At 47.4% G+C, this 24,923-nt stretch overlaps 1 protein-coding gene across 2 annotated transcripts in view; it reads left to right on the top strand.

Annotated features, from left to right (window-relative positions):
* Nucleotides 1-24,923, top strand: part of XYLT1 (xylosyltransferase 1) — a 312,721-nt gene that overhangs the window by 74,905 nt on the left and 212,893 nt on the right. For both annotated transcript variants that reach the window (XM_058709985.1, XM_058709986.1), the window contains exon 2: nucleotides 16,511-16,549. In XM_058709985.1, coding sequence (XP_058565968.1) covers nucleotides 16,511-16,549 — 39 coding nt within the window. The remainder of the gene's footprint in view (nucleotides 1-16,510; nucleotides 16,550-24,923) is intronic.

Raw genomic sequence — 24,923 nt, 5'->3', positions numbered from 1 at the left:
GCGATTGATTTTTTTTTTTTTGTCTTAGATTTTTTTTTTTTTTTAGACAGAAGATACTTCAGACTTGAATATGCTGCAACATGCCATTTCTTGATTTCCCCTCCCCCCCCATGGTCTATAACAATGAGGATTAAATCACTTGTAAAGCTTGGTAGGTAGTAGCAACCTATGGCTTAGACAGTGTGGGATGTGTTATGATCCCTAAAAATGTGAAGTAGAAACCACTTGAAGTTCATCTTGAAAACTTTAACTGTGTTGGTCCACTGAACAGGTTTTCCGAGGTACCTTTACATCTGATTGTGTAAAGCCATTTAACAATGATCTAGGACGTGGGAGGGAAAGCTGGCTTCTAGGGAGGAGTCCCGTCACTCCCCACATGAACCTTCTCCATCATTTTCTGCTGCTCTTGGGATGAAATCCAAATTCCTTGGAACCCACAGGGACTGCCTGGCCCGGCCCGGCCCTTTGACCAGGTCCTCCTGTGTCCCCTTAAGCCCCTCACCCCTCCACATGCTAGGATTGGGCTGCCTCTCTTTGTTGCTTAAAAGCGTTGCTAATGCTGTACTTCGTGCCTAAAATGCTTATGGGCTTTCCCATCTCAAGTGAGTTGACCCTTGTTTATTCTTTGAAGCCCATTCTATTTTACTTTATTTTACTTTGATTTATTGTGAGAGGGAGAGTGTATGTGAGTGGGGGAGGGGCAGAGAGAGAAGGGGGGAGAGAATCCCAAGCAGGTTCTGCACTGTAAGTGCAGGCCCTGATGGGGGGTTTGCACTCACGAACCGTGAGATCATGATCTGAGCCAAAATCAGGGGTTAGAGATTTAAACCACTGAGCCACCCAAGAGCCCCTGAAGCCCATGTTAATTGTTACTCCCTGAAAGAATCGTCTTCATTGCCTGACTTGGTTGAAGTTCCTATGTTTGATGTCCTCCCCACATCCTCCTCTTGGATGGCATTTCTCACAAACAGAACTAAGTCATGAATTTTGTCATCCTTGTTTGATAGATGGTGACTGAATCCATTCACCCCTATTCCATCCAGCTTGTTGCACCCTAGGTGTTTATTGAAAGGGTGACAGTTGTTGAATTCCACAGGATTTATGAGAGGCTATATTTCAGAGTGTTGAGGGGCAGGGCCTCTGGAGCCTGAATTTGATTAAATTCTGGCTCCAGCACTTTGTAGCTGTGTGGCTTTGGGCATCTCCTAGAACCCCTTTGAGCCCAGTTTCCTCATCTGTGAAATAGAGGCTAATAATAGTCAGTGACTTTATAGGATAGTCAGTGGCTTAGAATAGTGCCTGGCAGGTAGCATATGTTGGTGCTGGTGGTGGTTGTTACCATTCATTCTGTTAGTGGCAGTAATCACCTTGACAGATGGACCCAGCCAGCTTAAGAAAACGGGGAAGGAGAGAAGGTTAATTGTGAGAGGCACTTCACAACTTGGTTTGGTTAGCAACTTGAGCGATCAGAGACGAGTTGTTTGAAGCCTCCATCTCCTCATCTGTCAAACGGGGGCAGCGTTACCTTCTCCACATTCTCCATTTCACAGTGCCTACTTGGAGGATGGGTGTGACAGCTTAAAAGATGGGGTTGTAGATGGCCAAGCCCAGGTCGAAGCACACAGCAGGTGCTTGAGGAAACTCAGCAGTCCCAGTACAGCGAGAAACGGATCAGCAGCTCCTCATATGCAGTAATTAGATGGTTGGAAGCGTGCTTGAGGTCTGAGGAGTTGGGCCTCAAATCTGCGTTCCCATGACAGCTTTTCAGGGAGAGGTCTGCTTCTCTGTGATTTAAAACAAAACAAAAAAATACCACGGATGATCCAAGGTGCTGGTTTTATATGGCAGCTAATGAGATACCAGGACAAGTAATTGGAGAATGCATTGCTCACAGACACAATAAATACAGCGATGATTATATATTAGTAGTTCTCAAATGGCTCATAATGCAGTGAGATTGCATGAGGTCAAGAATGTGTTAGAAAACAGATGTTGTTGAGGTATGTTACAGCCTCCAGTGATTAGTTCTTATAGCCCGCACTTTTGGAAAAAATACTTATTTGATGATGATTGTGAACCAGACATGATTCCAAGTGTTTTACAAATGTGAATTCAGTCAGTCCTGAGCACAGGCTTCAGTGGCGGGTGTTACTAATGCTCTGGTTTCATTTGGGGAAACCAAGGCATCATCAGGTTAAGTAGCTTGTTGAAGGATAAGCAGAGTAAGCCGCCAAGCCAGCGTTTGAATACAGGTGGACTGGTACAGGAGTCCATCTTCTCAGCCACTGAAGAATGGAAATAGGTAATCAAATGGAAAATACTCACTTGACCCTTGAATGGGCCAAGCCAGCTGTCCTTGGTCCTGATACCTACAGGTCTGTCGATTGACGGAATTTGTCTACTGGGTTCTAGAATCCATTGGGAGAGTTGCAGCCCTCCAATTAATGGAAGGTACACAGCCTCTTCTCTCTGCCTGTGACACTGTATGCCCCCCCATCCCCACCCCCTTCAAACTCTGTCCTGATACTGATGGTCTTTGATTCAGTTAAAATGTATAAGTGGTTCACCATACCTGCTGAAAAACAGGGTCTTAATTAGCCTTAATTTTTGAAGTCTACAGCTGTAAACTGTGTTGGAAAGATTGAAAAGATTAGTGCACTAGTAATAAGATAATTGTCCCTGAGAAATGCTGTTAGCATGTAAATACAGTTAGCGTGTGAAATCAGCAACTGTAATATTTCCCCCTTTTGGTGTTTAACGATGCTCCTGCATGAATAATTATAACTAAATGCAAAGTGCAGAAATAAAATACTGCATGCTTTCCCTCTTCCTCACCTCACAGCTCAGAAAGAAGTCTGCGGAGTGGGATCTCTGCTGCCATGGCCCTCCCTCCCTTGGCAAAGTGGACATTGGAAATTAGTACTAGGAGTGGGGTGACTTAGAGGCAATTCCCCAAAATTAGGGGTAGCAGGCAAACAAAACTTAGAAATCTCACGGCAGCTTTTGGGAAGGCTTCAAGCGGAAGAGACCACGTGTTCATGCAAGTGAATGCTCACAGATGTTTGCGTGTACGCATGTATGCACGAACACACACACAGACTCAGTCGTATACAGAGCTTGAAGAATAACGGTCTTGGCTACATAGGACAGAAGCAGATGAAGTAAATGTCAACCCACCTTCTTGGACCTAGAAAAGCTGTAATAAAATACGCTGTACCTGCCGCCACTGAGGGGCCTGCCCTGTTTGTGTTGAGCTTTTGTAGCCTTGGCTAAATTGGGAACTTGCTTGCATTTTATGATGTCGGTGTAGGTAATAACTTCCCAGGAAACCACAGCTTGCCAGATAAGCTACATATGCCACATGGAGGAACCTCTCTGTTTCTTTATCTCACATGGTGGCCAGTCGGTTGAGTTCATGTGCTTTCTACTCGGTCTTTGATGCCCAAGGCTCATCTTTGCAGCAGGCACTTGACCTCAGGAAAACCTCCTGCAACTCCTAATTTGGCCGGGTTCTGAGGATTCATCTTTTAAATCCCAACCCTGTGTGGCTTCAGGTACAGTTAGTGTGGGCTCAGTGAAAATGAGAGTGCTGTCTAGGTTGATAGCCACAGGACTTCAGATATGCGTACAAAGAAGGTAGTCCGTGGTCTTGGGAAAGCAGGACAAGTTGTTAAAATAGTAGCTAGCCGGGAAGGGGACCCTCACCTCTACCGGATGAGGGGACTCAGCTGCAGATGCAGTGTCTCGGATGTGTGTTCATCTGTGCTTCTTAGGTCAAACTGTCCTTGGATTTTGTAGCCAAGTTGGCCTTAAGACCAGTCTATGATACATATTCTGTATTTATCTGTCATCCCAGGGCCACCGTTGAGAGTGTTGAGACTTAATAAATCAGATCTCGGAGTTGAGGGCCCATAGCAGCCGCCAGGCCTCCTTCATAAGGGAAGCCTGTCTGCGGGCTGGGTAGCCTGGAGGGCACATGCCCCTTCTAAGGGAGACAGCTGCTTCCCAGATCCATACTACTGGTACCTTAGGGAGGTGATGGATTTGTGTTTCCAAGTCTTAGAGTTTTCTAAGAAATGCCAGGACTTTGCAGTTTTACGTGGGACCTCCCAAATATTAAGTGTTGGCATGTTATTTAACAGTTTGCTTTTGAAAATAATGTACAGGGTTGGGGCGCCTGGGTGGCGCAGTCGGTTAGGCGTCCGACTTCAGCCAGGTCACGATCTCGTGGTCCATGAGTTCGAGCCCCGCGTCAGGCTCAGGGCTGATGGCTCGGAGCCTGGAGCCTGTTTCCGATTCTGTGTCTCCCTCTCTCTCTGCCCCTCCCCCGTTCATGCTCTGTCTCTCTCTGTCCCAAAAATAAATAAAAAACGTTGAAAAAAAAAATTAAAAAAAAAAAATAATGTACAGGGTAAACAAAACATGTCTGAACTGAATCCTGGTCCATAGGCCCCCAGTTGGCTCTTTGCTACCTGTGCAATAAATCTCTGAAGATGAGGCTCTCAGTGTGCCTGCAACACAGGGGCTCCTGCTTGGTCATCAGCAGTGACTATTCCCACATCGTGAATCGGGTCAACTTGAGACTGCAGACTTGAACTGGCCTCTTCTCCAGTCCTTTCTCGTCCTGCCCTGCCCCCTCTGTGCAGAGGTCTCAATGAAGTTTGTGGGAAGGAAACACTTATTACCCTGAATAGATCCTACAGTTATGCCAAACATGTCATACGTGTGAGTGAGCCCCCCCCCCACCCCGAGTGCCCAACACCACTGCAGAAAAGCATAAAAATAAAAGGGGATCTTTGTAGACTTCAGGTCAGCCAAATGGCACTGGGCACTGTGGTTGTCTCCTGGGTGCTGATTAGCAGCTTGCTTGGGGGTCTCAGGCTCTTGCCTGACCTTGGCACAGGGTCTGGCAAATTTGGCTTTCTGGGTGTAGAATGGGTCGTTTAAGAAACAAAGCCATTGAGACTGAGTTGAGGAGAGTCCTCTATTCACTGATGAAAGGAGCTCATTGTACACAGTCCATGTGCCCTGCTGAACCCCCTTCCTCTGGCCTCCTCCTCCTTTTCCCTGTCCCCCATCTGGGGCTTTGTCAGTGGGCTACAGGATGCTGTATCCCAGGCTGTGCTTTCTTCCCATTTTCCTGTCTGGGCAGCTCTGGGGTTGCTCCATACAGAAGGAGAGCTGGGACTCGGAGCCCCTGCGCACGTTCTCGGTTCCTAGGGCCAATTCTGTTGTCGTGGGTGATGAGCGCGCTTCCTTCCGGGACAGCTAGGAACAAACAGCCAGTTCAGAGGCAGCTGCGTGCGATGGCTACGCAGGAAGCCAGAAAACAGTGGTGCTAATAACCTCTTCCTGTTCTGTGCTCTGCACTGAAGCGTCCCCATCACCACCTCCCTGTGTGATCCCACCACCCCAGGAAAAATCAAAGCTATTGAGCTCCAGGTAGAGGCTTGTAAATGAATAAACCATAGTGTTGAACTTACTGTGGATTAGTAGAACTTTGATCCTTTTTAGGTGAAGGCATCCCAAACGTTGCTTTCTTGGGACTGGAAGTGAGGGTGGGGTCCTGATGAATCAACCATTGAGTGTGTAAAATGGCACAGCGATAAACCCTGGTGGCAAAGAGATGGGGGGGTGGGTGGTCACCAACTCGGGCTTGCCCAGGTGGGTGGGGCAGGGCCGTAGCTTAGAGGAGGGTGTGTACCTACCTTAAGGAAGTAGCAACTTTCTCCAGTTCAGCCATGCCAACCAGCATGCCCACTTGGCCAGATCTTTGGACATTCTAAGGAAAGCCATAAATCTGGATGTTCTGAAATCGCCCAATCTTTGGGGGTTGGCAACTAGTAGAAAAAAAAAAATGGAAAAAGCGCTGTGTATCGTTTAAGTCAAACCACACCACATCTGAGGGTTCTGGTTACTTTTTTTTTTCCTAACGTCTATGAGGATTAGAAGGTTCAGTGGGCCAATCTCTGTGGCTTCTGGGAAACTCATGTAACCTCTCTGAGCCTCTGTTTTCTCCTCTGTAAATTGGCAACAGTACCACAGGGTGTCCGTACTCTGGCAACAGAGGTGAATGTGCATGGCCATCAGGGGCCTCTCACTCTAAGAGCATGATATAAAATCATCTGTTTCCAGACTTGATGGCCATCCTGTGGCAGCCAGGCCTTGGGGATGGGATGAGGATTTATTGAAATAATGTGCATGAACTGCTAAATGTGTTGCTTCATGAGGACTTTGAAAATAGCTGTCCTAATGGCCACCGTCATTGGTGCTGTCACTGTCATCCCCACCGTTGATAACATTAAGAAACCTAGGAGAAGGCCAGGAGGCAGGAAGGAGACCCTGAGTCTCTTTGCTCTGAAACCACCTGACTTTGACCTTGACTCTGAACATAGGAACCCTCTGTCTCCTGCATGTTCGACGACCAGCCATCTTTTTTCCGGCCCAGGAAGGAGGCTCCCCTGTTCTAAGGCACAGCCTGGAGTTGGGGGTGTCCCCTCTGCAAGCACTGTGAAGTTCTCCCCTTCATCACCCTGTGCCCAGCATCCTGGGATCAGTTTTCCCCCATGGCTTGAATCAGCAGGTCTGTGTGTGGCATCCTGGAAACACTCCAGACCTGAAACACTGCTGAATTGGTTTTCCCAGAGCTGGGATATGCTATCCTTTGAACAGAAAATGTCCTGGTTAGAGGCTCTTGTGTGGGAGCCGAAGAAGAGAAAATGAAGAAAAGGCAGAAGGGACAAGCATAGAAAATGACTTTGGCAAAAAGGGATGAACCCAGGATTTGGTAATAAGAACCTTGGATTCTAGACCAGGTTTTGATAGAAAGTGCATGTGGCGCTTAGGACATTCACTTCCCATCTTGAATCTTCTTTTCCTTACCAGAAAATGAAGGGTTTGATTCAAGTCAGGGACAGAAATAATTTTGCATCTCCTAGGACAATCAGAATCTGTTAGTAATGGCTGCCCAGAGGGCCGTATTGAAACTTTGAGGCCGAGTAATTGCTTAGTAGTAGCCACCTTGGGCACTTGGCAGGGAGGCACTGAACACCTATCCTCCACCTCTAAGTCTCCTGGTGCTCAGTCTTGGATTCTGGGTCTTAAACCTGAACTGTTTGCCCGTGGGACAGAAGGCCCACTCAGTGGTGCCAGAAGCTGTAGAGCAAAGCATAGTCTCTCTGGAACTCGCGACAGTGTCTGCAGGACACGCAGTGGCATTGGCTCCAGTGGGCCGTCTGCCATTTTGGTGACCACAGCAAGTGAGTGCAAAATTGGCAGTTGCCACGGCATGTGCCTGAGGAGAAAGCTAATTATCGCGCTGAGCTTGAGATGTGGCTTGTGTCCACGCGGAGCTCAGGTGGCCAGCTTCAGAAGGACATGGAGCCCTGGAGACAGCTACCAGCACCTCTTGCCCAGCAGTGGTGGGTGGAGGCTGCGTTTCTCAGGTTTCTCCTGGCACGTGGCCTGTCTTGTTTCTGGTCTGAGCTATGAAAAGCCGAACACAACAGAGTGGTAGTAATTGTCCTTCAGAGGAACTGACACTTGTGGCTCGCCCACTGTGCACCAGGACTGAGCAAGGCTCTGCTCCACCATCTGAGTCGGTCTTCACTTTGTCCCTCCGAGAAGGTTGTTGTTAGGATGGTTGCCGTTGTGACAAGTCACTGGCCTGAAGACACACACGAGGAGATGGGAAGGTTACCGCTTACTAACAAGTGACTTTGAGCGAATTCTTTTCTCCTCTGAGCTTCGAATGCATCGTCTGTAAAATGGGTCTGTTAATACCTACATTGTTAAGTTTAAATTAGATGGTTCTTACTACCCACTTAGGACAGCGCTTTGTTTTCACTATGAGCCAATGTTAGCTGCTCTTCTAATAATTGTTGATACCAGCCATGTGACCTTAGGCGAATTGCCTTAGTGAATGGAGGTGACCGATACAGTTGTTGGCAGTGACCAGGTAGCGATCCAGCCAGAAGCTTTGCTGTCTTGCAGGGACACGTGCAGTGTTGGTAAATCTCTCATTTTCAATTATTTTTTAATGTTTGTTTATATTTGAGAGAGTGTGCCCGCATGAGTGGGGGAGGGGCAGAGAGAGAGGGAGACACAGAATCTGAAGCAGGCTCCAGGCTCTGAGCTGGCAGCACAGAGTCTGACACGGGGCTCGAACTCATGAACTATGAGATCATGACCTGAGCTGAAGTCAGACGCTTAGCAAACTGAACCACCCAGGCACCCCTAAATCTCTCATTTTTTAAAAGAGAAATGAGAAATCTGGATTTGCATGTGAACTATCCTGGTTTTAGAACATGGGCAACAAGGAAAAATCTGTCATCGATATTACAGGCCAAAAAATACCACCTAGCACGAATCATCTAGAGGCCACCAATTGGCCATCCCATGTTAACACTTCCTACCACAAGCCTCTCCTCTTTTAGGTAGGTGTGTTCAAAACCTTACTGTTCGAAGAATTCTAATTCCGTGTGGTTTGCAAAGAATTACAAAACCTCTTAAGGCATACACAGAACCAAGTGTGTGGTTTAGATAGTGGATAACTGTTTATTCTCACAGGTGTTCACACCCACCTGGAGAACCATTGAAGTCCTTCCACAGTTTCATGCATCTATGGTCTTTTGTAGCTTCCAAGGTGATTCACTAACTCCAAGGCCCCGAACTTCATTTTGAGGTCCTGGGGCTCGGTTCCGGGGTGTGGGTTACAATCTGTGGAAGGAAGGCCAAGTGGTAAAGAGACCTGTAAATTCTTAAAACTTGGAAGACCACAGAGACAGGACAGAGTAAGGAAATTGCACCCAGTTGAAAGGGCCCAACTCTGCACCACCGTCTCTCTAAAGCACTGCCTGTGTCCTTGACCTCTCTGTGAGGTTTCTGTTTGCTCATTCTTTCTTCGAGATGAGTTTGCATTTTCCAACAAGGTGAGGGCTGTGTGATTCTGGCCGGCGTCTGTATTCCCAATGTAGCCTCTCTGAGAGAACAAGGGGACTTGTGTGCTGTTGGAATCCCTCCCTCATCGACCAGTGTTGCCCGCCATGCACGTCCCCAGCCTTCATCCCAGGAGCCACGGACACATGAGCTAAGCTCCTTGTGAAATCCCAGAGGGACACCTGGCAGAGAAAGTCCCATTGTGTGACCACCTTCATGGCTGTGAACAAATCCTGAGGAGTCCAAAGGAGCCACTTATCCCTGGGGAAAGAAAGCTGGAAAGATGAAGGTGATGGTCAGGGTTTCCGGGGCAAGAAGGAGGTCATCACCATGTAAGTGGAGAAAGAGGAAGGAGCAGAAAACACCTTGTACCCCACTGTGGATGGAATGGTTTGTCCCCCTAAATTAATTTGTTGAAATCCTGACCCGCAGTGTGGTGGGGGCTGCTGAGGGCAAAGCTCTCAAAAACGGAAGGAGTGCCATTATAAATGAAGACACTGGAACGCTCCCTCAGCCATTCGTCTAGGTGACGGCACAGCAAGAAGAAAGCTGTCCATGAACTAAGAAGTCCTGCCAGACCCTGAATGCACCAGCACCTTGATTGTGGACCTCTCTGCCTCCAGGACTATGAGAAATAAAATTCTGTTTCTAAGTCACCAAGTCTGGTCAGTTAAAGCCCTCAAACACACACACACCCATCATGGAAATGTCTAGTGGATGCAGAATGTGAGCATCGGAGTTGCATGAACACCTCAGAGCCTTGGTGACTGGCTGGGGATCAGAGGGGAGGAGTCCTATTCTTGGTCTCGCACTGGCTGTCTGTGTCACTTCGGATGCTTCCGGTCTTGAATTACCCATGCTACAGTGCAGGTCTTGTCAAGCTTCAGTATGCATAAGACTCACCCAAGACTGTTCAATGAAAACGCAGGTTCTTGGGCTCCTGACCCAGAGATCCTGATTGACCAAGTTCATGGTTTTGTAAAGCACCAGGATATTGGTGAAGGTGCCAGTTTCAGGCCACTTGCAAACCTAAGCATCAGTCCTGGCTCCAACCCTTATCAGACCTGTGTTTCTGGGCAAACGATCCTCCCTGAGTTTCAGTTAATCTGATCTGTAAAAGGGGGAGCATGATACCTGCCTTGGCAGAGTGGCAAGGATTTCATGTGCTTGGCACAGAATAAACAAAGGAAAGGAGATGGCTAAATTTGCCCATTTCACTACAGTCGAATGGGATTGGTTCAGCTGGGATCTATTATGAGTGGCCGTGGAGAAGAATTGTGGATGATTGGTTTGGGGGTGGAGGGGGTATGTCTTAGCCTTCAAAAGCCTGGAAGAAGATGACAAAGAGGAGATAATTTTTGAGCTTTTAAAAATTTGTTTATTTAGATTGAGACAGAGTGAGTGTGAGCCGGGGAGAGACAGAGAGTGAGGGAGAGAATCCCAAGCAGGCTCTGTGCTGTCAGCACAGAGCTTGACATAGGGCTTGATCCCACAAACTGAGATTGTGACCTGGGCTGAAATCAAGAGTCAGACGCCCACTGAAGCCACCCCGGTGCCCTTGTTTTTGAGCTTCTAACCACGCAGCAGACGTTAAAAATAGCTGGTTTTATTAAACATGCATGATCACCTATAATGTCTGTGGTAGCCCACTTCCAAGATGAGGAGGTGACTCTCTATACACATGAACAGTCCAGATTTCCACCTCTTAAGCTAGTGTCCTTATTTGTTTGTGTCCCCTTTAACTTCGAAAACAGTCCTAGACTGTCCTTTCCTTCCTTCCTTGCAGTAGCTCTGTTGGAGAATACAGTCCCACCTATTCACAGGGTGTGGTTGAGAAAAGTTAAGCTCACAGAAACTAAGTAGTTTGCCTGAGGTCCCAAATCTACTAAGTGGTTGTTAATCTGCTGAATCGCCAAACCCCAGCACCTCAGAATGTGAAGGTTTGGAGACCGGGCCTTGACAGAGGTAATGAAGTTAATATCAGGCCTGAAGGCTGGGCTCTCTAATCATTCTGACTGGTGTCCTTATAAGAGGAGGAAATTTTCGATGCACAAGGAGACACCAGAGAGGCTCAGGCATGGAGGGTAGAACATGTGAAGACACAGTGAGAAGATGGGTGTTGGTGAGTTGAGGAGAAAGGCCTCAGCAGACAGCAACTCTCTTGGTTCCTGGATCTTGGATTTCCAGCCTCCAGAACTGTAAAAATAAACATGTCTGGCACATGGGCCAAGCAGACTAATCAGTGGTGTCGTGTGATTTCAGCTGACGGTCTGACCCCGAACCTGCACTCTTCCACTGCATTTTCCTTCTTTGCCCCATACAGTCCCTTGTTACAAGTGACAGCATCCTTTTGGGTCCTTGGCTTGGCATCCGAATTCCCCTTGCACTTGATGGTCTTGCTTGGTGGTCTCCAGCAGGCAGGAACGCTGTTGGTGAGATTTTGTGTGTTTTAATCTCTGATCCTATAAACAGCTCCCTGCATTTTCTGAGGTACCTGGTGTTTGGTAAAGCACAAACTCCTAATGGGGGAGGCTTCTATTTCTGTCCCCCAGAGGGCTCTCGGAAAGACAGTGCCACACCAGCCTTCTGAAGTGTTCTCCTGGGTGTGTCCGTGCAGAGATTGTACTGCAGGGTCTGGTGCCTATAGCTCTGCTGACTTGATGGCCCCGATGGGGAAATCTGGCTCTGAAGACTTGAGTCACAGTATTGTTGCCTCCACACCAAAGCCATTGCTTAGTACCCAAGAGCAAACACTATCTTAGGAGATACTCAAAGCACAGGAAGGGAACACACTTTCCAATGGCTGAGGCTAAGCTCAAGGCTCACCGCCGGCCAGGGGAGCCCAAAACGTTTGAGGCACGTATGGAATGATCATGAAATGTCTCCTCCTATTTTCTTCATGAAAGTCTAATTGCTTGTTAAAATTAGGCTTTTGGGCTTGCTGAGCTCCAAAGTTTCTGAGCCTGGCTTCCTGGTCTTGAAGTGAGACTGAGTTTCATTTCTCCAGGATCTGTAATCAGACTTCTGCCTATTATTTAAACCGTTAGCTTTGGGAATAGAAGTGTACACAGAGTCCCTTTAAACTCCTTTCTGTCTCCCTCCTGGTGCCCACCAGACATGGTGCTAGCTACTGAGTCGGGACTCGGTAAATATGTGTGGATGGATTTGGTGCCCCGCTGTGGCAAAGTGGCTGTGTTTTATTTTTAGTCATGACACGTGTGCTAATTTCCATCAACCGTGTCCACTACCTTTTTTAAAAAAAAGGATGCTAATAGTGGTTAAAGTGTTACTGTTGATTTGCTGTGCATGTTCTTTCTTTTAGTAGACCTCATCCAGGTTGCAAGATGATTTTTTCCTGATGGGGGATTGTGTTCTCCAGTGGAACTAGTATAAAATAACGGAGCACAGGTTTCTCAAGTACAGGGCCCTGGTGTCCAGTCCAGGCTTCAGTACTGTCTGTGTAACCTTGGGCACGTCACTCAATTTCTCTGGTCATCAGTTGGCTCATTTTGGTAATGAGCATCATGGAGGTCTCTATCTCCTAGGTTTGTTACAAGGGGTCAGTGGAATGATACATGTCTAGAAGGTAAGCCAGTGTCTGAAACGTGGTAAGAACTCCAGGTATTAGTTATCACTTACTAGTTCTTACTGGTATTGATGATTGTTGGAAACATGGGTCAACTAATAGGCCCATGGGTTAAAGTTTAAAATAAGCTGGAGAAATGAAAATGGTAATTATCTCAGGGCAAGAGGATTCTGAGAAATCCTGTTACCATTGTTTGTCATGGCATTGGAGTAAATTTGGAGGGACTGGTCCATTTGGCAAAGAGATGAAAGTGACCTCCTATACGGTATGAGGTCTTGGTGGTTGAGAATGTCCTTTGCTTGGTATAACCTACAGCTCATGTGGAGTGTGGCACATAGTAGGTCCTAAATCATAGCTATAAATGGTAGTTAGTTCAGGTTCCTGAGGTTTGTTTGGATACTTGGGGAGAGTAGATAGCATTTTCTTTCCAAGGCTGGACTGTCCATTATGTTTTTGTTCTATTAAGATCAATCTTCAGAAAGTGTATCAGTTAGTTATTACCACAATGATGGCTGTATAACAAAGCACCCTGAACTGTGTGGCTTTCAACAACAAGCATGTATTATGTATGTGTCTGAAGGTTGGCTGTTCAAGGCTGGGGTGGGCTTCAAGCTGCAGGTTGCATATAGGTTTGTTCCCTGTGTGTGTCCTCCTCCTTGCACCAGCAGGTTACCTGGGGCATGTTCTGGTGGGGGTAGCAAAAGCACAAGAGATCATCTTCAATCACACAAGCATATTTCAAGCTTCTGCTTAGGTCCTGTTAATCTCCCCTTGGATGAAACACATCAAAATGGCAAGCCCAAGGTCAAGGGATGGGGCAGAACACTCAGCAAAGAAATGGAAAGTCATGTGACTAGAGGGCGTGGATACAGGGAGTGGTGAAGAATGCAGGCCACTAAATCTGTCTGCCTGGTTCCCTATTTGACTTCCCCAATTTAGTCATTGCAATAGATGATATGAAAGGGCTTCCCTTGCTTCAGGCAGTTCCGTAGCCCCAGTATCCACATTAAGATTCTAAAAGCACTCCACTGTAGCATCCGAGCATGTTGCAAATTCCCCTTTGGTCTCCAGGAGCCTTTCCCCTGACAGACAGGAATTTACTCTACTGTAAACCAAAGAGTCCCAGTTTAGACAGACACGATGGATTAGGCAGACAGCATCATTGACCCGGTTCCACTTCGTTAGCCTTTCCAATTAAGGAGGATGTTGCTGAAAGGGAGACCTCACAGATATATTGCCATACCTGGAATCTTCTGGATGGAGCTTCTGTAGGGAGAAGCTTAGGTTTTGAGTGTGCACAGAGGGAGGAGATTGAATTTTTATTGGCAAGTGAATCCTAAGTGTTAATAACATGGCTGCTTGGGAGTACTCTGTCTGCTTCCTGGCTAGGTCATTAACATGCTGAGTAGATAATACTGGCCCCTGACCATGTGCTGGGAGGGTTTCTGATCTTGGAATTCCAAGTAAAGAGCCGGTGCTCTACCAGAATCTAAGGATCAGCTTTGGGTTTTGTCAGTACAGTTGACAAGTTGACAGAGTTTTCTGTGGTTTGCTAAGGACGATCGTTTTCAGGGAAGTTGTTCTTAGGGGTTCAGGATGGCATTCTCCCCTCTCCACCCCTTCAGGATTCTGAACAGTGAAGCATAAGCCCCAAACAATAGCCAAATGGGCTGAGAAGTACAACTTAATTAATCTGGGCACACACCCAACACCCCAGTGTGGTTCTTCACTGTGACCTGGCTTTGAGAATGAGGCTCATGTTGGAATCTGAGAGGCAGCTTCTTATCTTCTGGCCAAATCGAGATGGCAGAAACTGAACTTTGGGAGAGACACACAGGCTGACTCGGAGTTGAAGAGTAATGTGGCATGCCCTCACCCACAAAGCAGCATGCCTGAGGCCGGAGTCCCACCCTGTCATAGACCAGGAGGAGAGCCTTGTCTCCCAAAGACAAAAGTGGGTCCTGTCCAGTGTGCCTGACACAGGGAAAATGGAAGAACAGGGTTGCCACTCCCTGTGTGTGAGGATGAAGAGGCTGGTCAGGGGGAGCCCCGTGAGGAATGGCTAAAACACAGAGGCTGCTCACTCAAAAATGCCTCAGCCAAGGTTCTCACCCATATAGCGGCCCCTCCTCACCCTTGGGAGGGAGCTAGGTAAGGGTTTAAAGAGAGAGCTTCTAAAATACTTTCAAGGCTTGAAGGACAAGGCTGCAGTGTCCAGAGAGGGGGAGGAGTATTCCCCTCAGTATCTTCCTGGGTCTGAGGAATATTCTGTGCCTGGGTAGAATGTGGAAATTGGAGTGAGCTGTTTGCCTGGTGGTCAGCTTGGAGCCGTAGCCTTGGAGAAATGCTGGGGACTGGATTCAGAGCTAGGATCTGGGGTGGGGGTGGGGTGGGTGGGGAAAGGAACCCTTCATCTTGAAAGAAAACTCAGAACAGACCAGAGCTCAGGGTTACTTTGGCATCGTTATAAAGATACCACAGCAGAATCATTAAGAAAGCAAGTGACCATTCCCCTAGGGTAGGGGTTGAAAATTTTGCCACAGTTTTTTCTTTTCTAATTGTGGTAAGAACACAACAGGAGTTGTACTCTGTGAACACTGCAGTATACACCTAAAATTTTGTTCACTATAACCACAATGTCACACAGCTGAATGCCAGGGTTTCTACATCTTGCATGAATGAAACTTGACACCTGTTGAATAGCAACTTCCCATTCCTTGCCCCCAGCCCACCTGACACCCACCCTTCCACTGTCTGTTTCTGTGAATTTGACTATTGGAGATGCCTCATGGGAGTGGAATCATGACACTTGGGTGCCCTTGCTCGTTGACGCCATACAACAGCCAAGATAGGGAAAAAGGGTAAACATCTGTTTTGGGTGAATGGATCAAGATGTGGTGAATGCGTATAGTGCACTGTTACTCAGCCTTATGTGACAACAAGGATGAACCTTAAGGATGTTACGTAGAGTGAGCCAAGTCAGACCACAGAAGGACAAATACAGCATAATCCCTATACTTGTTTCTTATTCACCGACTAGGCCAGGGGGTGCTCAATTGCATGGCTTCCTAGAAGCCAGTGCTGGAAAATCTCTTGCCTAAAGCAACGCTTCCAAACTGAGTTTGTCCCTCGGGGCCCTAAAATCAAGCCCATTCTCTGTAAGAGGCAGCTTGAGGTTGCTTTACCAGAATCCTGAATCCAGGGTGGTTAAGTTCAGAGCCGACACAGTGCAGACAAAAATAGTCTTTATGTGCTGGGTTTCCTGTTTTCCTTGGAAACCACTTGCTGAAAAACCCTGCCTCCTCCTCACCCATCCCTCCCGCCTCTCGACCCACCCTGCCCCCCACCTAAAGAGTTCATGTTTAATGACCCGCGACATGACCACCAAGCCTTTCCAGTCAATTGGCTTTTGTGGAGAGTGAATGAATAGGACTTTTCTCTGGCCTTTGCTATCCTGAAAAGGCTCTTCCCCAGCCCATTGGAATGTGCTGTGAAAACGAGGAATTAAGCTCTTCTTTTTCTGTCTGTTCCTTCCCTCATTTTTTGTAAGACCAGGCACAGATTGGTGGCCTTGCCCCCTCATCTGGACTCTGTGTTCCTTGAGGTGTGCTTCTAATCTTCTCAGAGGTCCATTCTCTCCATGTAGAGGATTTGAACACACTTTGAGAGAAGGAGCAAGAGTGCTTTCTTTCCTATTTCCTTACACTTGCACATTCGCATGATCTCCGTGGCAGGTGTCCCCTTAACCTGTCAGTGAGAAACTTGAACCTCCTTAGTCATCTGGGTGTGGGAAGAAGTTAGGGGGAGATTGGGGATTGGGTCAAGCTCTTCTCATGAGTTGTGGAATGGGGAAGACATTTGGGTAGCCCTCCCTGTGGGCTTGTTAGGCACTGAAGAGATGTAGCTTTGTTGGAAAATGTGAACTGGGTTAGTAGGCTCAGTTTCCCCCCCCATCACTTACCTGTGTTTTCTCCTCTCTCCCTGCAGGACCCTCATCCAAGTCCACCGATCACCCTGGAGACACAGGTCAGTACCTTCCCCTGATTTTTCTCACTTACCTGTTTCAACTCTTCAGGGGGCTTGGTGCACCCTCTAGGCTCAGGAAAGCTGGGCAGGCACATCAGACCGTCCTCTTGCCTATTGGGATATGCGCAAGCACGCGCAGGTGGGGACACGTGCCAGCCGATTGTGTGTGCATGCACGTGTGTACCCTCGTATCCGTGTACTCATCTTCAGGGCCTGAAAAGTGACGTCGCCTGTCAGTCTCCCTCCTGCCACCTGGAATATTCCCATGGTGGTAGTGCCTACCTTGCGGCGTTGTGAGCACAGCAGAAAATGGTGTCCATGAAGTTGTCAGTATGTATTAAGTACTGGTGAGGTAGCTTTTGAAACCAATAGACTGTTGCCTTTCCGCCTGGGCTTTAAGGGGAGCTATCTTTGGATTGATCGTTTCCTGGGCTCTGAGGGTTGGTCACACAGAGAGGAGACCAGATGGACTGCATCCAGAGCCCTGTCTGCCCAAGACAGGCAAGCCTGCTGGAACATTGCAAGGCTATGGAGCAGCGCTGTGGCTGTTTCTGGAGTTGTCTGGCAAGATCCACCTGCCTGTCTCCCTCTCCAGCCTCCTCCATGGGTCCCTGTTCTCACCGATGTCTCTGCCTCAGTCTCCCCTAGGGGAATGAAGGCCCTCCCCCACCCCCCCACCCCCCCGCCCAGCTTCTCCTTACCTGATCAGGAGGGCCACACACGATGGGCAAAGTGGAGTCCTCTGCCTTCTCTTTCCTACATGTATGTTGAGTTCTGTCGACTTCAGGAATGACACAACAACAGGGCAGGTGGGAAAGAGCATGTGACTTGGGGGATAAGGACCCCGTTCTCTGGCCCTTGTGGGCCATCCTCTGTTCTGGTTCCTCTGAAACTTCTGCCAGTGACCTCTCACCTTAGCCGTGTTTGCCCCATGTGAATCACACCTGTTCCAAGTCCCCTAGAAGTACATTGGCCTTAAATCAACCTAATGTACTTTCAGAAGTGGATTTACTCTAAGCTAATTGTGCTCAGTCAAGGAGATCTTTGACCTCCAGAGGACGTACGACAATGTCTGAAGACAATTTTTTATTTTCTCACCTTGGGGTGGGGAGGTGAATACACCAGGGTAGCAGGTGGGGAGGTAGACTCCAGGGATGCTGCTAAACTTTGGGCAGCACCCGGGCCAGCCCTCCCCCGCCCCCCACACAGAGAACGAGCTGGTATAAAAGGTCAGTAATGACGACGATGAGAAACGCTATCCCGTGGGATAATATTGGTGAAATCACAAGCAAGGAATCACATGCTGGTTAGATTTTTTTTTTCCGCAAAACATTAAGAATTAAACTATTATTCAATAGTTAAATGATTAAATATTAAACGATTAAATAAAAATAAATAAAAATATATAAAATTTAAATATTAAACTATTAAACTATATTAAAATGTTAAGCTATTAGTTAAATATTAAATATTGAACTATTGAATATAAATATAAAATTAAAAACATAAAACTTAAAATACTAAAATACAATTTAAAGGTTCCTTTTGAGTTCCCTCCAAAGTCATCTACGTATACTCTCAGAGCATTTGTTTGTATGCTGTGTTTTGGAAAACAAGGCTCTCCCCAGTCTACTGAGTGGATTACCAGAGAACTTCCACAGTATGTTTTGATTTTTTGTTACTTTTTAATGATTTTTTTAATGTTTATTTGTGAGAGACAGAGCACAAGTGGGAGAGGGACAGAGAGAGAGAGAGAGGGAGACACAGAATCCGAATCAGGCTCCAGGCTCCGCCCTGTCAGCACAGAGCCTGATGTGGGGCTCAAACCCACAAACCAGGAGATCATGACCTGAGCCAAAGTTGGATGCTTAACTGACTGAGCCACCCAGGCATCCCAGGGTGTGTTTAAATGATGGCCCTTCCCTTGATCAGTCCTTCCCCAGAGGAAAATTTGACTCTGCCCCTGGGCAGATGGTCTGTGTCCCGAATTCTAGGAGCCAAATCTTATCTCCCAGGGAGGAGTAGATGTGCCCCAGGTAGTTCTGTCCTTGGCTGTCTTGTGTCCTTTACTGTAGAAACCATCCAGTCAGCAATTAAGAACCTCCATGGGAAAGAACAGTCACTTGCTGATGGCTGATAGCTATGGTGAGGGTGACAGCTCACCCCTACACAGTGACCTCTCCTAGACCCGAACCTGATGCCAAGCCAGCCAGGGCACAAGACAGGCTTTCTACGTTGATGCCACGCTAACAGGGAGATGACTCACCTGGGCTCCAGTACCACTCTGTCAGCCCCAGTCGGCTCTTGGGGAGCCATAGGATGTTCTAAGTTCCTATGTTAAAGAGACTCTGGAACCCAACCAAAGTACTAATGTTTTTCTGTAACTGTTGGCACAAGTCCATGGCCAGATCTTATGCTGTGCTGGGCCCCAGTCCATCCTGGGACTCATGATGGGATCCTGTTCAGCTGCCTGCAGGCAGGTTAGACAAGAGGGACATGGATGGGTTTTCTGGCAGAAAGTGGTGTCCCAAATATTACCCATATGGCAGCAGCGAGACAGCAGATGAGGCTGAGCTTGGAAAACCAACCATGCAGTGGCAAGGGACAGGTGTCGGAAGTCTGGCTCAGTTCCTGCTTCTTTGCCTCAGCTCCCTTTGCTCCTCAGACAGGCGTTACCTGGTCCAGCCTGGAGCACAGGTGTCACAGGTAGGGCTTGCCTTTCAGATTCATTGTGATCTGTGTTTGTACATGACATACCTGTGTCTCAGCTTACTTAGTGCTCGGCCTGTGTAGGAACATTGGGCCACCCAGGGTGTTCATTGGGTCCTCCCCCAGAACTTGGTGAATCCACCCTCAAGCCCCTGTTCTGAGTTGGGGACCATAGACAAATGGGCTTCTGGAGCCCCTGCAATGCGCTTCGCCTGTGGCAGCACCGAGCTCTGCATCTGCTGGCATCAGCATGCCTTACTCTGCCTGATGGCCACGTTAATAGAATGAGGGAGCCTAGTGAGGTTGAAATCCCTGGTGTCAGCTTTCCCTCAGCAGGCTGCTCCTGGGGTGCACCAAGGAAGCCCTGACCTGCCATGGTGGATGCTTCCCTAGTCTCCAGATGGTGGTTACCCAGGAACCAGAGGATGTAGTAATGAGGAGAAAGCCAGTGTGAAAGCCGTGTGAATTTGGTTAGTGGCATTACCATGACCTCTGCTCACACTGACATTGACCATTTGCCGAGAACTGGCTTCTCCCATTATATCTTCGCCTCATTATGTAGGTGTTCTCATGGTACCCATTTTCCAGATGAGAAACTTAAGGGTCAGAGAGGTTAACGAATGTGCTCAAGATGATGCTGGGAGCACATAGCATTGGTGAGTGTCAAACTGGGGGCCACAGGATACCACAATCTATCTTCTCAACTTGTATCTTACTGTTCCAGAAAAACAAGTTGCCTTGACTGGTAGATGTGAAATGGCTCAGGCAGAACTGGAGGGATGGGCTTGATGTATACAACCCAAGGTCTAGATAAAGGGAATGCTTTGCAAAAGTATCCCCAATGTACTTAGATAAATAGGAAGAGAGATAGATGGATGACAGGTGAGTAGGTATGTAGATAAATAGATATAATGCTTTGCACAGTGAGTAATTCTTTGACAGATAGATTGCCACAAGGCTTGTGGATAAAATGGTTTGAGCAATGGAGCCAATAGAAAATTTATTTTAAAACAAAAATGAAATCTCTCCCTGTACATCAGTAGTGTTTTTGACCAATTTAAATGCTCATTATTTGATTCTTTCTCATTGATCCCCAAGATGGCTTATTTCTGAACCCTCTCCAATTTGGCAAGGCTCTTGTCATTTAATTTTAGCTTCTCTGCCTGCCTTATCCCCTCTACCCCCCCACCTCCTGCCCCCACAAATGGCTTCACTGTCAATTAGTTAATGTCCTCTACTCAAATCCTGAGATACCCTGGGAGTTGTAATAAAAGAACTCTTAGTTAGAACAAAGATTTGTCAATCTGGGTATTTGTGAAGTTGGCTGTACTTAGAAGGGAAACAAACCTTCGTTTGCATTAAGAATTCTCGCAGGACCTGAATATCAAGGGCATTAGGAGGAAAAACTCCTGATTGCTCAGTGTTCATCAACCAACCAGGTACTTGAATGTCTTTGATCTGCTCAGTAACTGGGAGTATAAGAGGACTGAGTTAACTACATTCACTGAATTAAATAAAAGATGATGCTGGGGCCATGAGGATTGTGAACAGAGCTCAGGCAGACAGAGAAGTGGGTGGTAAGAAATTAATACTCCAAAGCTACAGCTATGCAAATTCATTCATCCATTTGCTTACTTACATAGTTCTGGGGCCAGGAAGAGGCCAGGCCTTGTGCTAGATGCTAAAGATGCAGCTGTGAACAAGACATAAAGCTCCCTGCCCATAGAGCACCTGCTCTGGTTGGGGGGGTCAACCAGTGAATTTCTGAATAAAAAAAAATGTGCCCATAATTTCGGGTAGTAATAAGTGAACAGAAATACAGGCAGGTCTGTAAGCAGGAGTGGCTGGTCGCTGTAGAGAAGCTTGTCCAGGGAGCATTCTCTTTGGACTTGAGTTGCAAGCTCAGGAATGGAGGTTTGAGCTGAGAGCTTACAGTGGAGAAAGAGTTACAGGCAAAGAGACCACAGTGAGAGCATTCTGAACATTTTGCATATTATATCTGGATTCCTATAAAAATAATGCCACTTTTCCTTAGAATCAATTAAAGTGTTAGCTCCTTCGAGCTCCTTCAATGCCTTTGTGTCACTAGAACGTCAAGATGAATAAGGAATTACCTTATCAGGCAAGGGTGAAGGGAAAGGACTGGTAAGGGAGGTGGGGGGAGAAAAGGTGGTCACATTTGGAACCAGCCTGTCAAACTGATGTCCAGTGCATCTTGCCAGGGTCAAAGGAACTTAACAGCTCCTACAGTACTGTGCAGATACTGGGGACTTAGGTAAGAAATCTGGCTTATACTTAGCATTAGCTAATTCGCTGGCTTAAGTTCTGCTGAACTAAAGCCTCCCACGAAACCAGCGGTTCACAACTGGTTGTGAATTTACCCCCCCCCCCAACCCCGCCCAGGGGACATTTGACAATGTCTTGAGACATTTTTATTACGACGTGGGGGGTGGGGCAGTGCTATTGGCCTCCAGTGAGTAGAGGTCAGAGGTGCTAAATACCCTACAGACACCTGAGGAAGAATGATCTCCCAAATATCAGCAGTGCCAAGGGTGAGATACCTTGGCACACCCCTCTTGGCTCTGTGGACAAAGATGACCCTGGCCATGGAATCATAACCATGTAGAAAAGTGTAATTTGTTCCTTCCTAGGTGTTGCCTCGTTTATGTCCAAACGTCACCCTCTCAGGTTAATATCAGACTTGTCCCATCTCCAGTCATGACATACTCGTCACCCAGAGTCTCTGGGTCTGTGTTTGCGTGCATAGTCACTGTCGAGTAATGACTCATGCGTGTGAGCATGTGCATGGCGTAGGTAAAAGGGAAAACACCTTTTGGAGATGGTTTCCTGAGAGATTTATGGCTCAACAGTGCAGGGAGTGTGCAGCGTGTAAAAAAAAAAAAAAATGAAAATGGAGCAACTTGGCTTGAGTTCAGAGAGGGACTGGCCAAGGCTTGTGGCCTGATGGAGCAGGCTTTGCAAATAACTCGATTTGGAGGCCTGGTTCCTTTTTCTGAGGCAGACCACAGCCTCCTCCGTGCAAACTTCTCTCTGTGGAAGCTCTTTGCCGACTTGCAGGATTAAAGCAATTGCTGTCTCCTCGCCTCTCTTCCAGCTCTGGGCTTCGATTAACCTTTTCCTCCGTGGAGAGCGGTTTTTGGAGCAATCAGGGAGCTTTTGAATGGCTCTTACCTGAGTCTCCAGCCCATTAATTCTTATGGTGCCCAGCATCTGTTGAGAGGACAGCGAGACCAAATTGCTTCTCAGCCCATCTGCTTTCCTCCCGCCAGCCTCCTTGGGGGAACAGAACCTCTCTGGAGCAGACAAGGCTGGTTTTGGGACAGGCTGAGTCCCTCTCCTAAGATCTTTGCTCCTGGCTCTGGTTTGCTGGGTCTTTAATCAGCCCTGGTGGGGAGTGGAGCAGGGAGGTGACCAGCTGGACCACTGCTTGGGCAGAGACAGGCAGGGAGCCTATTTCCTGAGAACGGAAACATTCTCAGGGAGGGTTTGCGGTCCTTGGTCCTGGGCGCCTTACTGGTCTGTGTGACTCAGGGCGAACCATGTGATGCAACATTCCACAAATAGCTGACAAGTTCCCCCAAAGCACAGCCACATGTACTGTTGTGAAAAATAGATCATGTTGAGATCACTATTCATCCCTTCTTGGTGGGAGCTGACTTTGCCCAAGATGTTGAAGGTTTGAGTTTGGCCGTTGACTGAGAACACTTCAAAATCATGACTCTTGTCCACAGTGACTAACGTACCTTGAATATGTTTCTATGTTGTAAGATTTTTAAAGCAGTCGATATACTCAACGTTGGGCTCGAACTCGTGACCGTGAGATAGTTACATGCTCTTCTAGCTGACCCAGCCCGTTGCCCATTGTATATAGGGTATCATGAGCTGTGAAGTGTGCAACATACATGGATATGTAAACTTACCGTTGTTAGCTAACCTACATTAAGCACTTCGAGTGGGTTCTGGGCATGTTTCTGAGCAATCTCTTGGTATAGGTTCACTCATGCAGATTTCACAAGTATCCCCAATGGGAGGTGTATCAACATCATCTCCACTTGACAGACAAACGGGTGCAGAGAGGTTAAGGTGCTGTCCAGGAGCTAATGGGGAGAGCAGCTATAATTTGAAACTGGCCATCTAGATTTCATTTGTCAGGTACCACAACCTCATGAGACAGGTACTAATCTTAGCCCATCTTCCAGATGAGCCGACTGGAAGGCCACGGAGACCAAGTTTCCTTTTATTTATTATTTTTTAAATGTTTATTTTTGAGAGAGTGGGCGCGTGTGCACATGTGAGCTGGGCAGGGTGAGAGAGAGACAGAGGCTCCCAAACACGGTTCACGTTGCCAGCACAGAGCCCGGCATAGGGCTCCATCCTGCGAACTGCAGGATAATGACCTTAGCCAAAATCAAGAGCTGGACCCTCAACCACCTGAGCCACCCAGTTGCCCCCAATTGTTCTTTTAAAGGTAATTTGGTTAGTAAGTGGTAGAGGCTGAATTAGAAACATGATCTCGTTTACTACTTGGTTGCTGAGGATACACATGAAAGGTACAGATTGGATGTAGAGATAAGAGGTAGGTATGCAGATACAAACATGGTTGTAGACCTGTGACTTAATTATATACAATATATGTCATGTACAATGCACACATTGTAATGCGTATATCCTAAATCAGATGTAATATATATTACCAACATATAACCATATAGCTAATCTATGTATCTCCAATTTGTAGCATTTCTAATGTGTATACGTATGATGCTGCATGCATGTATCATGTATACACTATAACGTATGATACAGAGGTAAAGGTAGTTTAGATGCAGGTGTAGTTACAGCTAGAGATGCAGTTATCAGTAGAAGCACATACGAGTGATGGAGAACGCTCACTTGGCAACCCCAGGCAGATGGGTCTGGAAACACCTGTCCGTGCGGAGTGGCATGCAGGTGAGGAACCAAACCTCCAGGCTGTGGGAAGGTTTGCCCTGCAGAGGGGAAGCAAAGTGGCGGCCCACAAGGGAGTGGACACTCACATTTCCTTTCTGGCAGGCGCATCTTCTTAGAGAGACTCCTCACACCCCCACTTCAAGCACCGAGTCAGGAGCCTGCTGTGCTGCCCGCTGAGCAACAAGGCAGTGTCGCCAGATTTGCATGGAGTTGCAAGCCAAAGCCTGGGTGAGGAGGCAGTGCTGCTGTTTGGTGGAAATATCAAACGTACCAGCGTGTTTGAAGCTCAGTCTGTCTTCTCCACGGGCGTTTTTGGGCAGGGCTGTGCAAACCCGCGAGCTTCAAAAGAGCAGGGTCCAGTGCTGGAATGTTCAGGCTGGGTTTTGAGGTTCTAGTTATCAAGATAACTCAGGAAAATCGCGTTTCACATGAAACGGCAGCCTGATGGAAGTCCAGGCGTATGAGGCACGTAAAACTCAACGTCCAGGGCCCAGACTTGCAGAATATCACAGAAGAGGGCCTCCGATGTTCCTTGCTATACATTATTTGCATGTAGGACTTGCTTAAGTACCTCTTTGAGGTGATCTCCTCTCATCCTGACAGCCGTGCCTGGGGAGGGGACTCTTGGCCCCCTCCTTAGCAGGTGCAGACCCAGAGGTGTCAAGAAGTTAAATACTTGGTCCAGGACCATCGT

This window comes from Neofelis nebulosa, chromosome 18 (assembly GCF_028018385.1).
Source record: "Neofelis nebulosa isolate mNeoNeb1 chromosome 18, mNeoNeb1.pri, whole genome shotgun sequence".
In the NCBI taxonomy this organism is placed as follows: Eukaryota; Metazoa; Chordata; class Mammalia; order Carnivora; family Felidae; genus Neofelis; species Neofelis nebulosa.
This window is presented reverse-complemented; position numbering and strand designations above follow the sequence as displayed.